At 37.1% G+C, this 18762-nt stretch overlaps 1 protein-coding gene across 1 annotated transcript; it reads right to left on the bottom strand.

Annotated features, from left to right (window-relative positions):
• Nucleotides 1–1067: 1067 nt before the first annotated feature.
• On the bottom strand, nucleotides 1068–13990 carry LOC306856748 (protein Wnt-4a; the record flags this gene model as incomplete). Its single annotated transcript, XM_079396182.1, has 5 exons — nucleotides 1068–1538; nucleotides 1622–1764; nucleotides 3925–4056; nucleotides 4133–4368; nucleotides 13914–13990. The coding sequence occupies 5 exons, from the start codon at nucleotides 13988–13990 to the stop codon at nucleotides 1068–1070; spliced, it is 1059 nt and encodes a 352-aa protein (XP_079252308.1).
• Between the last annotated feature and the right edge of the window lie 4772 nt (nucleotides 13991–18762).

Raw genomic sequence — 18762 nt, 5'->3', positions numbered from 1 at the left:
CATTTGCAAAGAGCAATTCAGCCAATAAGCACAAACATGTCAGTCTTTGACACGGCATATATTTCAATTTAACATACATTCATATGAAATATAGTCCTCTTCAGTGTATAAGTCTTTACAAACCTATGTTTCTTATAAAAGCATACTGGATAGCAAGTTTTACTATAGAAAAGCTTGGAGTTATGGTATCGTACATAATTCAGTCACTCGGTCTGACTAATGGAGCAGGGAATGCTGGGGGATTTGTTTATTTGCGGTATGTGCGTCTGGAGAGGAAAAGTGCTAGAGTCATCGTGCACAGAATCCACGGTCCAAGCACCCCAAGCGGGTAAACAATTTATGTTTGTCAGTTTCGCGCCAGATGCATGGTTACAGCTCAGCACCAATCATCCGTCTGCGTCAATAGCAAGTTAACTAACGACTTTGATTTTCAAACAGCTTGCTAACACTTATATTTCCACTCAGTCTTTTTCAGAGCCGGTTTGCATCCCTAGTAAATCAGGCCCTTGCTTTAATACTTGCCGTACATTATCGGTGAGTGATTCTTGAATTCAAGCAGCATCACAGGAATGAATGGCCATGAGTATGGAAAACTCTATGGAAAGTACATGTACACCTGGACTGCATATCTCAGTTAGTCTGAAGTCCATCGTTCAGGATGAAACCCTAAAGCAGCATTAACGATGAAAAGGCTTTTAAACGTTGACCTTTCTCCATATTCATGTGCCCCTGATCCCAATGGCACTTCTCTGGTGCGCGTCACATTAAAAATTCACTCTCTATTTGATTGCAATAAGTTAAAATAGATAGATAGATATACATATACATATATATATACATATATATATATATATATATATAGAGAGAGAGAGAGAGAGCAACCACAATTACAAACAGAACGAGAAGAGAGAAAAAATACTCTCAATTGGGACCTCGGGTATATTCGCCCCTATATTTTAAAGTCTCATGTATGACATGTTCCTCTATTGTCTCATGAAATGCTGGGGAATTTGTCTGGTTTCCCTGTGCATGTAGGGAAGTGGTGACGATAAGTTCTGCAGTCTGGCTCACCGACACGTGTGCATCTCGACCATCTTGCGGCACTGTTTGCACTTGACGTAGCAGCACCAGTGGAACTTGCAGCTGCAGCGGTCCACCACCTCCACCTCCTCCGTGTGGAATCCGCGACCGCAGCACATGAGCTCGCAGCCGTCGATGGCCTTCGAGGTCTTGTTGCAGAAGCGCCCTGCGGTTCCCAGTATGCCTGGAGTTCTGGGGTCATGTTCGCAGAAGTCTGGGCTCGGGTCCAGGTATACCAGATCTTCATCTGTGTGCGGCTTGAACTGTGAGTTTCGTGGAACCAGGACCTTGGTGGTGCCCACTTTGCGCAGCTCCACTTCTGTAGCGCCGTCGAATTTCTCCTTGATAACATTGCCCACTTTGCGGAACGGCGGCATTGCTTTCCAGCAGGTTTTTACCTCGCAGGAACCTGAAACGCCGTGGCACTTACATTCCACTCGCATGTGGTTCAGAATTGCCTTGGGATGGTAAAAGAAAAGTCATTTGTTAACAAATTACGAATGCTAAAAGCTTTCAGCATGATGCTTGTTAAGCGTCTTACCTTCCTCCCTGCCTCGTTGTTATGAAGGTTCATTAGGGCTTTGTTGGAGGACTGTCCTTTACTTCGTTCTCTGACATCCACAAAGGACTGGGAAAAAGCAACCCCGTATGCAATGTTATCCGAGCATCCTGACCACTGGAAACCTGTTGAGATAAAGGCGATGTAACGAGAAATCAGGTGTTTTTATCAGCCCATCTGGAAACAAAGGTACAGGATTGGCAATTTTTGTACAGGTTAGTGACACCAGGGGCCAGATTTACTATCAGCTTGTGGCAGTGCAAACCCTCTTGTGTTAAAAAAATTGAATATGCATTTGTAGGAGTTTCCCTTTCGATCGGTAAATTCATGTGAGGAGAGTATTTAAATGGATCACGCAACGCAATTTGCTAAGATTTGCGCTCGTCAGTTCACTGGTATTTGCGCTATTATTTAACGCCCCAAAAAGCATGTCTTAAAGTAAAATTTGTGCTGCTCTCGGTAGATTGTGCTGTCGTTATGGAAATGAGATGTTGCGTCTGTGTACACCTTGTCAGTAAGTAAGAATTTTCCCATCCCGTCGGTGCTTTTATGGAATTGCGCTCTAACGCTAATTTGCCCTGTTTAGGAAATCTGGCCCCAAATCTTTGAATGTCATTTATAGTTTAGTTTGAGACACTTACTAGTTAGTGAACTAGATATCCATGAAGAACTGTGTATTTGACTGTTTTTTAGTTTTAGTTAATAATATGAAATAGTCTGCAATTATTTTCTGTATTTTACTGTGTTACTGCAGAGGTTTTCAAATGTTTTGATGCTTTTTGATATTAGGGGAGAGTGGGATAAGATGAGCCAGTGGGTAAGTTGACCCACCCCCTGTATCTTGGCAACTGTACACTTTTACTGTCATGTGATACTGTCATCTTGTATTTTGGAACCACCCATCAGTTCTGGAGGTGTGGAAGGCACCTATTTACTTTAAAAACTGTTTTTGCTTCATCAAAGTAATATTTTAGTATTGCATGAAATCAAATTTATTCAGGTCTTAAAATATTTATGATGCATATAGGTGATTTAGTAACATATAAAACTATGCAAGTCATTTAGCTAAATATTAGCCTGAATTTGCAAACTAGCTATTTTTTTTTTTTTTTTTTTTTTAAATGGCAGCTATTGGGCAAAGTGAGCCATTTGATAAGGACACCAAATCCTTCTCTGATAAGAACCAGAAGATGCTTTTTATCACATAATAATCATATCTTTCCACCTCTTCCCCCTAATGGCCTGTTCAACATTGCAGAAAAGCTACCATGCCAAGAAACTTTTAATAATGTTTATTAATGACTTGGGGGAAGTCATGGCCTAATGGTTAGAGAGTCGGACTCGTAATCGAAAGGTTGCGGGTTCGAGTCCCCGGCCGGCAGGGATTGTAGGTGGGGGGAGTGAATGTCCAGCGCTCTCTCCACCCTCAATACCACGACTGAGGTGCCCTTGAGCAAGGCACCGAACCCCCAATTGCTCCCCGGGCGCTGCAGCATGGCTGCCCACTGCTCCGGGTGTGTGTTCACGGTGTGTGTGTGTGTGTGTGTGTGCATTTGTTCACTACTCACTGCTGTGTGTGTGCACTTGGATGGGTTAAACGCAGAGCACCAATTTCGAGTATGGGTCACCAAACTTGACAATACGTCACGACTTTACTTTACTTTTTAGTTTCAGTGACATTTATTCATTAGTTCAAATTCATGTAATTGTAGTTTTTATGTAATTTTACTCAACAAACTCTGTTTAGGCTGTTTTTGGGAAGGTTATAATTTTGGGGTTCAACATATTGTTTCCGAAATGCACAAAATTGAAATTTAAACTTCATTAGGTTAGTTTTATTACTTCATTTGGTTAGTTTTGTATATTTGTTGTTAAGGTTAACTTTAAGAAAAGAAATGTAAAAGGAAATTATTTTCAAAATTTCACAGGGGTTTGAATCAGTTTTATTCAGATGGTCAGTTTACACCCAGATGGTGCATCTTTTACCCACTTCTGCCTCATTTTCTCTTATATATGGAATACTTTTTGATTATTGCAGTATAATCCATTTTATATCCTGTTCATAAAATGCACCTATGAACAACATGAATCGTTATTTGATGACTCTTCCTTATCTGCACCCTACACCTTTTGGTCTGGGTCTGAAAGACTAATGATTATGGGTTCATAGCTATTTTAATCATCATAGTCCTAATAATTTAATCATAATTATCATATATTATTAATAGTGGTTTCACAGCAGTTAATCAATCATCATAATCATTATTCAAACAAACTGCACATACCTTCTGGACTGACACCGTGCACATTGCGGTCGCAGCCACACTTGTCCAGCTCCCCACTGCTGCAGGCTCTGGTCACTGCAAAGGCTACGCTAGCAGCAGATATGGCGTACACAAATGCAGCTTCCCGTGTACCTGTGACACACATAAGCAGACATTAAGCATGCACACAGTTTTGAATATCCAGTTAAATTTAAATGAGGCTACTTACCTTGTGTGACCACTTTGCCAAACACAGGAACGCTCTCTAGCGTTGAACAGTTCCAGCGTCGGTTGCGAAACTGAAACTGGCACTCGTCGATAGCGAGCTGAGCGCCCCTGCGGACCGCATCCATCACCTCCACATTACGTTTGCAGATCTGAACCTGCCTCTGGATGAGTCCTCTGAGCTTCTCACAGGTTTCTTCATCCGAGATGCTCCCCACCGATGACAGCTTTGCCAGGTATCTGAGGACAAACCCAAGAGTCGTGATCAATAAATGTTCATAATACAGGCATTTGTAAAGAAAAAAACACGCTTTATTTTAAATTCTTGCTATTAACAAACAATTAACTATGACTTTTGCCTCAATAAACTGCTAATTTGTTGCTTATTAATAGTTAGTAAGGTATTTAGGTTTAGGTATTGGGTAAGATTAGGGATGTAGAATATGGTCATGTGGAATATGTGCTTTATAAGTAATAATAAACAGCCAATATGTTCATAATAGATATGCTAAAAAGCAACTAGATAATAGTGAGAATTGGTCCTTATACTAAAGTGTTACTGAAAAAACTTAGTTTTTTTTCAGGATGTTTTTGGAGCTTGAAGAAAAAGAGTAAATACAATTTGCAATACTAAAATGTATTATTTAAAAAAAATATATATATATATATATTATCATATTATCAAAATATAAATCTTTTCTAACAATATAAGTCTTTACTATCACTTTGTATCAATTTAACACATCCCTGCTGAATAAAATTTACTGACCCCAAACTTTTGAACGGTAGTGTATAATGTAGAAATATTTTAAATAAATGCTGTACTTTTTAACTTTTTATTCATCAAATAATCCTGAAAAAAGTATCACAGGTTCCAAAAAAATATTAAACGGCACAAATGTTTTCAACAGAATGATTTCTGAAAGATCACGTGACACAGAAGATTGGAGTAATGATGCTGAAATTCAGCATTGCATCACAGAAGTAAATAGTATTTAATAAGTATATTAAAATAGAAAACCATTATATTAAATTGCAGTAATATTTTACAGTTTTACGTTTTTTTTTCTCCCCTGTATTTTTGATCAAATATACCTTGATGAGCATGAGAAATTTATTTTAAAAACATCAAGCATTTTACTGTGGTCATTTTATTAATTAATTTATATTTAAGTTTTTTAGCCAATTTATTTATTTATTTGTTTGATTGTTTTTTTTAGTTAAATGGCTTGACCCATGAATCGTTCCAGTAGTTTGGTGACCCAAAATAGTTTTTTTCATTGACTTCATAGCACAAACAGTACAATAAACGCCGCTAACATAAACCGCTTTGCCCTCCTTTGACGTTCTTGGAAGGCTGTGCTGGACAGATGACGTAAGGATGATGTTGAGAGAGACGGAAAGAGACTATCTTCAGCCATCACCTCCAGGGCCAGGGGGTCGGGGCAACACCATCGCTTTAAAGGGTCTGCTGAGCTGCATCTCTTTAAGGCACCTTATAAAAATAGTCCTGTACTACAACACATCGCACAGGTTTTCATCCGTACACACCAAGCTTGGTCTCATTATCATCAAGATTGGTGGAGATCAAAGTCTTGACTGTTTAAAGTCTGCGCAGATGCATTTAGAGAGTTGCGTGCAGGTGATGTTTGCAAGGGCGCTCACCAATGGGTTTGTTTTGCATTATTTGTTTCTGAAGGTCTTTTTGGTGTGGTGCTGGGTAATTCCAAAGTGCGCCCAAGTGTATTGCGGATGGAGGTCTTAAGAATGGCTTTGAAGGTGCTGTGCTGTAAATACTTAATTAAGTTGCAAGAGCTCAAGTTTATTGATTCCGATCGTAGCTCAAGGCTAACCCTCAAAATCAGCATGGATCAGATCTGACTCACGAAATGCTCATCATGTAAATGAGAGTATTTACACTATAGAAAGTAGAGTTTAAAAGGAGGTTTTCGCAGCAATGGCACCATTTTTGGTTACCTTTCATGGAATGGTTCTCAGAAGAACATTTTAGAAATCTAAAGAACCTTCTGTGGAATGGAAAGATTAAATGTTCTTAATGGAACCATCAATGCCAACACTGTAAAACCAAACAGTAAAAAAAATAATTTCGCAAGTACTAATATCGTATTGTACTTGACTGAAAAAAAGTTACATGAACTCAGTAACCAATTATATTAAGCTGAACTTGAAATAAATTAGTTACAGCAGACTTCTAGTTCTCAGCATGTAAATATTTAAATGAAGTGCTATTTTTGTGTTTATGCACAGGATCAGTATAATAAAGGATGTGTTAATGTTGTTAAATTGGGATTTTTAGGGGTTTCTTTTAATGATGATCTGCAATTGTTACCTTCAAAGAGCTATTTTACCTGAGTTAACCCATAAGATGTAGCTTTTCTGGTATAAATGAATGATATTTATGATATTTTTGACTTGGAAGCAAAAATAACTTAATGTTACCATTTTTTCAGCTAAGCGGTAAACCAGCTAATCTGATGTTAATGCAATCACATGTATGTATGCAAATTCAATTGCAATTGACATTCAAAATTAAAGTTCTACAAACTTAATCTTTGAGTTTGACTTTACAATTTTGATGTAACTGGCCTCGATTGTTTGATATTAGGATTTCAAGTGAATAAGGAAGCTTTATTTTTTGGTTTCAAGGGCTCAGTTTAACAAGTTAAAACGGCACATCCAGCTCTTTGCAGCTGGCAGCGGCGCATCCCATCCCTCTCTGCTGTTGACAGAAGCTGATTTTGAAGGCCACGGTTGGGGCAGATAAGAAACAAACACCTCCTTGTCCACGGGACCATCATCTCTGCTCTCTTGAGCTTTGATAACGCACTCCTGTCTGGCCAGAAGATGAAGCATGACATCAGCAGAGTGGCCAGATGCACATGCATTCTGCTCGGAGGGTGTTTGACTTTCTTTTTTTTATAGCATCTGTTGACGATTGCATGTTCTTGCATGCGTGTTTACAGCTTTTGTTTGTTTCACCAGTAAATTAGCTCTGTGATCCTGACCTGATAATGAATCTGGCAGCCAAATGGCAGAAGAGGCCCATCCATTCTGGCGGGATAAGCGCTGGAATATAATATATCAGTGCCAGATGCTCTCATAAGACTTGCACTCCTCTCAAGCTTGGGGTTTTGACAAACAAACACCTGAAGAACGGCCCGCTGCGTATTTGTCTGGGAAAAAGATTGTCTGAGACCTTGAGAGAATCTTGTTTTCATTGCTTCCCAATTCTAGCTCTCTAGCTTTCTTCTACGCACTAGCTAATCGCAATGCTAAGTTTGGGAAAACAAAGGGAGCCGACTGTGGGATTTTGTAAAAGAATGGGAGATGCTTCCTGGGAGGTTTTTGCGGGAGCATTCCACCTGGAGCACGGTGCCTTCTTCTTTTTGTGTCATGTTTGTGTTGAATTACATTGCCCTGGCCTTCAAGCGCTGTTGGCTCCAGATGGCTTAGCCAAGCGCGACTTAGCACGCAACCATGCTGTACGAGAGAGTTTGGAAGAGAATAAAAGAGAGCGGCAACACGTACACACGCTTGGCTGTATATATCCGCTCGCAATACAGTGATATTGTGAAATATTTACAATTCAAAATAGTTATTTTCTATTTCTTAATATATTTTAAAATGTAATTCATTCCTACTGAATTTTCAGCATCATTCCTCCAGGCTTCAGTGTCACATGATCCTTCAGAAATCATTCACTGATTTGCTGCTCAAGAAAATTTCTTATTAATAATGATGGACGCAGTTGTGCCGTTTTTATATTTTTGTGGAAACCATGATACATCAGGATTATTTGATGAATGGAAAGTACAAAAGAACCCAACTTTTGAATGGTAGTGTATAAATATATGTTCCAACTCAAAAGCTTCACTTCCTCTCAGAATCTGAATGTGAGTTTGAATAATCAAACGATGGATGTTGACATTTCCTGTAAATCGCCGAAAGTAAATATCAGACCTGTGCAAGTTACCGACAGCACGTAAACATGCGTGCTACGGGGTCAAAGTGCCACAATTTCATGACGTCTACCAAAATATTTGATATTTACATATTTGTCAGCTGTGCGTCACAAGGCGCTCATGTCTGTGTATTAAAAGCTGTTTCTCTGAAATAAATTTAGTGTTTAGGGGTGTTTAAGGGAACTGATGCATTTTAGTGCTTCGCCTTTCACCCACATACAGTATTTCCATTTTTATTATAATTATTCTTAAAGGCTACCTCCATTTAAAGATATTTAATGTTCCTCGGCATTACCAAGAAGTGTGTTTTGAACAGAAACACTATTGTTGTTAGCTATAATGCATGACTTTTGGCAATGCTCATACTTTTCCAAAAAACTTTGTGGGAAACTCATCCTGCACCATTTGTGGCACTGACAGGAATGATATATTAAGTTGTTCAGAATTTTCCTTTTCTAATCAATCAGATTTGATTTTCACAGGGCAGATGATGAATTGCATTAATTATGCAACCACCCAAAGAGCCATAAGTGACCCAACAACATGCCAGCAACCTCTCAGAACCTTAGCAACCAGTACGGCAATGAGCTGGTGAGTTTAGCATGCTCAAGCACCTCTTGCATTTTCATTAAGAGAAGCACAATTCTTTGTCCTAATGACATTAAATATGCAGGTGATTTTCATTTTAAAGAGTGTAAATTTAATCAGTAATATCGTCAAACATGATTACAGTTTCATATAACTGCTTTCTATAGTAATATATTTTAAAATGGAATTTATTTCTGTGACGCAAAGCTGAATTTTCAGCATCCATTTCTCAAGTCTTCAGTGTCACGTGATCCTTCAGAAGGTTTTTTTTTTTTTTTTGCGGCTCAAAAACATTTATTATCAATTTTGAAAACGGTTGTGCTGCTTAATGTTTTTGTGGAAAGCGTGAGACTTTTTTCAGGATTTTTTGATGACTAGAAAGTTCAAAAGAAAAGCATTTATTTGAAATAGTATTTTTTTTAGCATTATAAATGAACTTGGAGTCAATTTAATGCATTTGTGCTGAATAAAAGTATTAATTTGGTCATTTTAAATTGTAGTCTAAAGATGATGACTGTCACACCTTAATTCTCCTTACAAGATTGAAAATACAGTCAAGATGTCCTAAAGAAAGGAGCCAAAATGTGAATCAAACATCCATCACAGAATGCGACATGTTTTCAGAAACAGATGTGTCATTCTTGCACAACAGTGTTTCTCTCATAAACAGCTCTTGTTTCCTCAATAACTCAGTGACTCATTGGGATTTCTAGGTCTTGCAGACTATTCACAGCACATGTACCAAAAAGTCATTCGCTCGTTTGCTTCAAGTTATGAGCGTTCGCCTAGTGCTACAGGGCAGAGTCTTATTGCATTTACACTATGCTTATCTGCAAGTTTAGTGGGTGTCTTTAACTCTAGAGGGCAGTGTTATCTCATTTATTGACAATATCCTAAAAGATTAACACTGCAATTAACTGAACATGTCAATTAACAATCAACAGTCAATCATATTAATCCTATTTGATGTCCAAGAAAGAAAACAAAAAAAAATCACACTTAGAACAATTTGTTTCTTGGGATGTTTTAAGCTTGTTTCTCTTCTAGCAAATTAAATATTGAATGTACCAGATGTTCATCATGAAGATACATTCTTCAGAGACTTTCAGAGAGGTGAAATAAACTAAACTAATAATCTATACAGGACAAAACAGGACCTTTTGGATCATATGCCTTCAAAACCAAATGAAAAAAGAATCATTCCTAACTTGTTCTGTTTAGAAAAGAACTTGAGAAATGTTGTTGTCTGATGATGAGATGGAACATAAGAATACGAAAGTAAAGGTCCAAAATATATACAATTAAATGTTTTGGTTATAAAATTGCGCATGAGGCATCTCAGAAGAGCCAATGTGGCTCTTGATCTCAATTTGCATTTTTGAAAAGCATTATTTCTGCAAGAACATTAATGTTTATTAATGGCCTCTCAATTAGAGATTATTCAAATTCATCTTTTTAGTCTTTCTTTTACTGTCTTTTTATGCCATCTTAAGCATTTTATTAGGCTAGCTGAGGAGGGAAATGGTGGAGGTTGCCTGTTTTGATCAAATTAACCTTTCAATAGGCTGCTGTATGAGCGGCGGTATGTGACAACAGGTTTTACAGCTTCATTACCCTGTTGTCACTGGTGTTATTTGTGTTATCAGTGCTCGGCGCCAGGATGTATTTCGCATTAGAGGTTTCTCTCTTCTCATGTTGCTCATCAGCTGTGAACTATTTATTGACCGTCCTGTGCAAACGTCTCAACCACTGTTCTTTCCATCCCGTTCAATGAGAGACACTGTATCACTTCCCAAACAAATACAACTGCATGGTTTGCTATTATATTCGTAATCACAACTGCAAGTGCGTTTTTACATTAGTAAATCTTCTGTGACCTCAGCATGTCAAAACACATCTGTGTTTGACACCATGCAACTCTTTCTTTAGTTCTGAAATTATTGCATCATGAAACTAGAAAAGGAAAATTCATCAAGATAAACTTTAAAGTTTAAAAAGGTTGCACAGGCCTTATGTTGGTTACTTAAAGGAATAGTTCAGAACAGGGATAGTCAGTTAAAATGTTCTGAGGCCATCCTGAGATGAGCTTGTTTCTTCTGTTCACCTTTGGATCCGCTGCAGTGAATGGGTGCCGTCAGAATGAGAGTCCAAAACATCACAATAATCCACAGGGCCTCCAGTCCATCGTTTGTCTTGTGAAATGAAAAGCTGCATGTTTGGGAGGAATTTTAACTGTAACCCGTCATAATTCATAATAATACATTCTCCAGTGAAAAAGTCCATCCCCTGTTGTCTTCTCACATCAAAATCCACCAACATATTTGTTTAGTTTTTGCTTGTAAACAGTGCTCTTGATCGGTGCATATTTCTCTCCTGATTCAGACGAGACTACTTTTTTTCACTGGAAAAGCATTAGTGTGCATAGAAGGCTTATATTTTAGCTAAAAGCCAGTTTGAAGTTAAAAACACCTTAAAGCTGCAGTCTGTAACTTTTGGCGCTCTAGCGGTTAATAAACAGAACTCCGTGCGTCTTGCGGGAGAACATTGTAGCCAGAGCTACGTCTCTATGTCTATGACGAATCACGCAGGTACCGGGTTACTCCGAAGCGGTACCTACCCGAAGCAGTCTAGATAGTCTGAATATAAACACTTATTATAGGTGTACTGTAGTGATTCAGGACAAGCCAAAGACATGGAAAATTGATTTATGGTGTACTCACTTATATAAATTTTGAACACAAAAAAAGTTACGGATTGCAGCTTTCATGATGGATTTGTTTAAAGCAGCTTAAACATGCTTCACAAGATGTTAATTGACAGACTGGAGTCCTGTGGATTACTTACTGGGATGTTTTTATCAGCTGTTTGGACTATCATTCTGACGGCACCCATTCACTTCAGAGGATCCATTGGTGAGCAAGTGATGTAATGTTACATTTCCAAATCTGTTCCCACGAGGAAACAAACGTATGTATATCTTGGATGCCCCAAGGATGAGTAGATTTTCTTTTTTTTGGTTGAACTATTCCTTTAAAGATCGGATGGATTGATAGAGTTCTTCTATTTTTCAATAGAATTCTACAAACTCTTTTAGAAGCTTCAGGGAAACTGTTCAATCAGTTAGAAAAGACATAGCACACTAAGTCGGAACAGACTGAAAGTTTGCTGAATGTAATTTGAAATGTTGATCCCAGTTTAAGGATTTTGAAGTTTGATCAATCCCAGTATGTTGACTTTGCCAAGCCAAGATAAAAGCAATAGTCGCTGCTTGTCAAAATGCATTAGAATAAGGATTGAAAGTAAATATCTGCAGTGTTTATTTAGAAAAGAGTTTGTTTAATAACATTTTACCATCTGTCATTTATAGTCTCTAATTAACGATTCATTCCTGGCATTTTAATACAAACAAATTGTAAATGGTCATTCATAAAATATTATAAAGCAATGTCAGCTTATATTTGCATACTGTTGATGGAGGTTTGAAGATGTGCAGGTGCTCGTGACCTGCACCTGCACCTCAACCCTCTGCAGGTGCTGATGGATGTGCTCAAGAATAATACATTCACACAAATGAAAAGCTCTCGACTGTACTTCAAAATATTTAATTATGACTATTGAGAAAAGAGTGGACTTTTACACCCTAGTAAAATGACTCTTCATACTAGAACTACAAATGCTTTATTCTCTTGTTTTCAGAATGTTTATATTCTGGTGTTTCAAAGAGCTCAGAAGCCAAAACCTACAAAGTTTTAAAGTCTACATCTAACCTACTATACAGCAAATCCATTAAAGTACTTTTATTTTTGAAGATTTGCCACACAATAATCCAAAGGCTTCTTATATGCAACCAACAGGAGACAAAAAAGAATACAATTGCTTACTCAGTCATATCTTTAATCTGATTTTATTTGAAACGATTGAGACATAATCTTACTTTGCATCTAAGATCAGTCATGCTAAAATCACTGTTTATTTTATCTGAACTAAAACAAGACTGCTATGTTGCAGAAGTTTTACCAATGAAGACGATCTTTGTTAAAAAAGCATGCATCAAATTTACTGAAATGCTTTAAATTCACCAGATGTATTGTTGATTGTCATGCAGTTGACACTGAGCAATATTTTCTACTTTATTATAAGAATTACAATTAAACCTTCAAATACTTTAATGCTAATATTGCAGGTTTTAAGTTTTTACTCATTCCCCTGTTGTTCGAATTAACGGTAAACTTCAAACCTTACAGTTCTTATCAAAACTTAGTCACATTTTATGACAGTGAAGTTCAATTAATTAATATTTACAGTGTCTTGATCGTTAGACGACATTTCAGCTTCTTGCCCACGTGTTGCTCATATAACTCGAAGCGATCACATTTTTTGTTTGCTAAAGAAAACCTGTCTAATGTCTATTTGGCTACCTGCTAATACCTGTCCTGAGATGGGGTTGGAATAGTGTACAAGCTCCTGTCAGAATGATCATATTTTGTAGACAGGTAGGAGGTTTCCCTTAAGTGTGAAGCGTGTCTGTACATGTCCCAAACCTGTCACCACGCCTTTAGTTAAAAACACTCTTGCATCGAAAACTCAACTGCATCTGGGTAGATTAAATGATGTGCTATTTCTGCCCCGAGGATACAGATAAATAATTCTAAACACCTAGAAATGCAAACATCTTGCTATGGCCTTAACAAAGCATGCAATTCTGCTTCTTAACTATATAAACATCAAAATCATGTCATTGATTTATGAGTTCTGTGCTATAATCATAAATACTCATAAGTGATTCATTCATACAGCTCTATTCAGCACTGTTCGTACTGTACTCTCCAGGCTGCGCGCAACCAGCGCCAAGCGCGGCTGTGCCAAAAAAGCACATGAACTGAACGTCTCCAAATAACCGGTTTCATTTCCTTATATTTCGTGCCGTCCATACACTGCATGCTTTGACATTTTAATTTTCTATTTAATGCTACTTTAGACTTCTTCGACAAAGTTTACAACTGCTTTTCGGGCTGCTTCATGTCTTCTGCGCTTTCAGAAAGTGTAGGCTAATCTAGATAGGTTATATTCTCATTCACAAATTCGCTTAGTTTCAGATTTGTAGCTAGCATGATGCATTTGACATTTGCTTTTAGGAATCTGACTGACTTTAGTCATAACAGTCAACCTGGACGTCAACACATCACATGAATGAAGAAAGTGATATTGACTTACAGCCAGTTGCTCGCATTGGCGGAGAAGAGTGCTAGACAGAGCATAAGCAGTGACCTTATCAAATACTCCGATGACATCTTGAAAGGATAAATCAGGTAAAGGTTGCAGGCGTAAAATCCTCAGGAGAAGTTTATCAGGGCACCGCGCGAAAAGCGATTAATCCATCATTGCGCATCCGTTTGGATGAGAAGCAGGTCTGTCCGGATCAACAGTTCTTGTCTCCTCGTGTAAACAAGCGCAAGTGCTCGATATAGTTTATGTGTAGTGGCAGCAAAATCACACTGAGCGGTATCCTCTGATGCGATTTCTTGTGAGCGCCTGCAGCGGTTTCCACGGTCAGCTTTTACGCAGCATCAGATAAAGATGAACTACGCGCGGTCTAGCCAGTAAAGCGAGTCTAAATGACAGTCCCGGTCCTGTGCGTCCAGTTAATTCATCTAAACGTTAAGTTCAGCTCCGTTTGATGACCCCTGTAGATGCCACTCTGAATTGAGTCTGAAAGGGAATGCTGAATTTACTAACTCCTGAAGGGTTTGGTAGGGGCGGCGCGTCATTTGGGGGAGGTTTTGATGTGTGAGAAAGCAGATAAAGGCGGGTTTAGTGCATGCATATATGTTTTCTCTTGCTCTTGGCGGCCAAGTTCTTTTTTTTTCTTTTCTTTTTTTTAAAAAGTTCTCCAGAGGGACTCAATGCGGCAACCATTCGCCGTGCTTGAGGTATAACCGCTTATGATTTTGGCAAGGTGTATTTTCCCTGGCCTCAGTGCCCCCAAACGCAAGTACTTTGCGGTTAGGATGCTATTTATAGGATGTCTAGCATTTTGACAGCTTTGGACAAAAATAGACCACAGACATTGCTGTTATTATGGCATATTATTATTATTATTAATGCTGTGATGCATAGTCATTGAAAATGAGAATGAAGAGTCAATCCAAGACGGAGCGTTTTCAAAGGTCAAGTCTGATTTATTAGGGGTGAGTAGACAAATAAACCAGGTTTGTCTTCGTATTGGACATTTGTCTGAAATCAGTCGTGGTGGTTTCACTTTGGGTCGTTTCCTGTCAGCATAATCACAGCAACAGTTCATCATAAGTTCATGTGTTTTAACAGGGTATATATGCAGTGGGAAACAACAAACACCTTTCTATGCTGGTAAATTTGATGTGTAATTGTTTTTATCTTGCAAGTTTACTAGACTGACAGACAAGTGCTTGACTGGGTCACTCGGAATCGCTGTTGACCAACAGAGGGAGAAAGTGAGTAACAATAACTGATGCTTGAGTCAAGGCTGGCATTGTTTCTGAATTGGAGGACTGCTGGGTTTCATTGTTAGGAATTAGAGATTGTTCTGATGAAACTCATTTTATTTTATTTTATTCTATTTTATTTTAATCTTTGCAGTTTGCTTTGTGTAACAACCATTCAAAATTTCCCAGGCTTGATTTAGTATGCTTTTTTTTATTATTGTTGTTGTTAAAAATCAAAATTTAGGTTGAATTATATATATATATATATTTATTTTTATTAAATGTATTTTTCTATACAACCCATTAAAATGATAATGATTGAATAATTGAAATATTGATTAAAATATTTACAAATAATGTCTATGTAAGTAAAAATGACAATCAGTGTGTTGTTTTTAAATATTTTTTGAAAGACATCTTATGCTCACTGCATTTATTTGAAAATTACAGCAAAACAGTTATACTAAAAAACATTACATTTAAAATTGTTTTTCTAATTTATTATATTTTAAGATGTAATTTATTTATGTGATGCAAAGCTGAATTTTCAGCATCATTACTCTTGTCTACATGATCAAACCATCCTTCAGATGTCATTCTAATATGCTGATTTACTGCTCAAGAAACATTTATAATTATTATTAACACTGAAAAAAACAAAACACTGAAAAAAAAATTAACACTGTTGTGCTGCTTAATATTTTTGTTGAATCCATGATGCATTTTTCTTACATGAATAGAAAGTTCAGTATGAAGAATAGAACAGAACAGCATTTTTAAGAAATATAGAAATCTTTTGTAACATAGTATTTACTATTCATCAATTTAATGCATCCTTGCTTTTTTATATATATTTAATATTTTCTCTAAATAGTCATCTTTAATTCATATTATTTTTTCTTAATTATTTGGTGCTATTTGAATGAGCTGATTAATGACATTAATAAATTATAATTAGTAGAAAAAAAGCCATGCAGTCATGTTTAGATTAAATGCAGATTTAATTCTTGCATAAATTCTCTTTCATCAGGCCTTTTAAATACTAGACTCAGTTCTGGACCCAGAACACACTTGTTGCTGGTTCTGCCCAGTTCTGCACTCCACTGGTGCTGATTTACTGAGCCTTGGCCCTCGTGCAATCCCACACTCACAAAAGAGGTGTGATCTGTTATCCCCACAGACGCCACTGATGATACTGGAGCAACAAGAGCAAGACTGCTTGGAGCCAAGGAGACGAGGTTTGGACGGCAGACAACCTACATGACACTATTTTTTTCACAGCTGTTGTGCTTAAACTCTCTCTTTCCCATTAAGTAAATCAGCAGCATTTGAACCACAATCATTGGTGGTGGATTGGTCAGGATAAGTCCCAAATTCTGTATCAGTTTAGATTTGGGGAAATTTTCTCTTGTCCTTTCTAAACTTGTCTGGAGTGCAATGTAAAAGCCACTTAATGTCCCTTAATTCTCAGTTTCTCTCCTAGAAATGTGAAATTTGTCACTCTTTTGTCTAGTTCAGTAACGAGACTGCTCTAGACATGCATGTGGATAAACAGGCAGTCAGAGATGCTGACTTACGACCGAGAAATTATAGACATGTGCCACCAGTGAATGAACCCATTCTTGTGGCGCGAGCGCTGCAGACGTCTGGATAGGCTCTTCACAGCATGCTCTGAACATGCAAGTACGTAACAGTCATTGCACGGCAGACTGCAGTGCTTTCAGAGCCTAGCAACCTTTGCATGACTCCTGCATAGCATTTTCTCTTCCTCTGTCTGGAATCATTCAAATTATGCTGCATCAGCCCTGTCTGCTTTGGCTGATGCTTATCAGTGCTTTAGGTTTCATTGCATAAGAATATTGTCCTTTACACACCAGCCAGTGTTTTCACACACACACACACACACACACACACACACACACACACACACACACACACAACATATATATATATATGTATTTAACAATTTAAAGTAGCCTACATTTTTGGGATTATGCAGTTATGTTAATATCATATATGAACAATATTACTCAATAATATTATCATGATAATTATAATAACATTAATCTAACATTAAGATTGTGTTATTTATTTATTTATGGATTAATTTAATTATTTTCATAATTTAGTCAATTTAATACACTGTTTAGACTATGTAGTTATATTTTTATTAATAATATTGAATTATATTATAAGTCTTTATAATATTATATTACCAATTATATTAATTAATTCTATCAATAATTCATTCAAAATATTAATCATGTAAATTAATAATTCATATTCAAATATTAATATGTTATTGTGAAGTTTCATTGTGCTAATCATTGTATGTTTGTTTGCTTGTTCGTTCATTCATTTTAGTAGTTTAATGTAATATATTGTTGAGACTATGTAGTTATATTACTTTTAATAATATTTAATTATAGTATACATATCAGTAATATTATATTAACAATATTATTGCATAATTCATCAATCAATAATTCATTATACATATTTCTCATGTTAATTAATCATTTATATTAAAACATTAATAATATTTGTTATTGTGTATTTGCATTGTGATATTAATCTTTCATCTAAACCTTATAAACCATATCACTGAAGCTTGATGCCATCAGTGAACCATTGTACTTTGCTAAAATTAATTTTTCTCCATTTGTTTACATATTTTTAAGTAGAAGCTTCTGACTGATGAAGTTTTAAATTGAAGCGAACATGGAAAGAGTTATGGGGTCCGTTGCATTTTACTGTGCGCATACTTTGGAAAGATCCAGGAAATGACATCAGTATCTGTGGCCCATCTGCTGAGTTCAAGAGAGGACGTCGAGCAGATCAGATCTGCCTTCTTTGTCATGAATACATATATTGTTGTCTTTTCAGACCAAAGCAAGCTGGCTAGAATTAGGCCATCGCTGTTGAAGTTAGTCAGAAGTGAGCAGAGAGGTGCAGAGGTTAGGTAACAGAAGGTTGATCTGATCATCCCTGTCTGTGATAAATTAAATCCAGAATGAATGACTCCTGGGAAAGGGGAAGAAAGGGGCTTAGTCATGAAAAGGCGTTCCTGAGCGGTCCCGCCCTCCATGGCAACATGAATTGGCACATATATCTGATCACAATGGCATTCCTAACCCAAACAGATTTTATACAGCTTGTGCTTGCAGAGCCATTGCCAAGGAAACGGCTTTCCAATGGCATGTTAATGGTGGTGCGCCGAACCCCTTTAACATTTGCACTGAGCGTTGGGTACCATAAACATTTCCCCTCCGTGTTGTGTTGACTGTGAGTTATGGCAGTATTATGGTCATAGGTCTTTTCCGGCCTCCCACCATCACACCTGCTATCGCAAGAATTAGTCTGGATTTATCCAATTAAAATAACTGTCAGAAAACTTTTAGATTGTCATTTGTCAGACACAAGCAATTTGTAAATCAACAGCATTAGGAGTGCTGCAAGATACTTTTAGTCTTTTAGTTCATTCATAATTTTGCAGTACTCTGCTTGATTCTGATTGGTCAATCCTAGCTCTCTACACTATCATTTTTTATTTTCCATTTACATTTTTTTTGTTTTTTGAAACAAAATTTACAGGAAAATAC

The sequence above is a fragment of the Barbus barbus genome, assembly GCF_936440315.1.
Source record: "Barbus barbus genome assembly, chromosome: 37".
NCBI lineage: Eukaryota > Metazoa > Chordata > Actinopteri > Cypriniformes > Cyprinidae > Barbus > Barbus barbus.
Note: the sequence above shows the minus strand (reverse complement) of the source record. Positions and strands in the feature narration are given on the sequence as shown.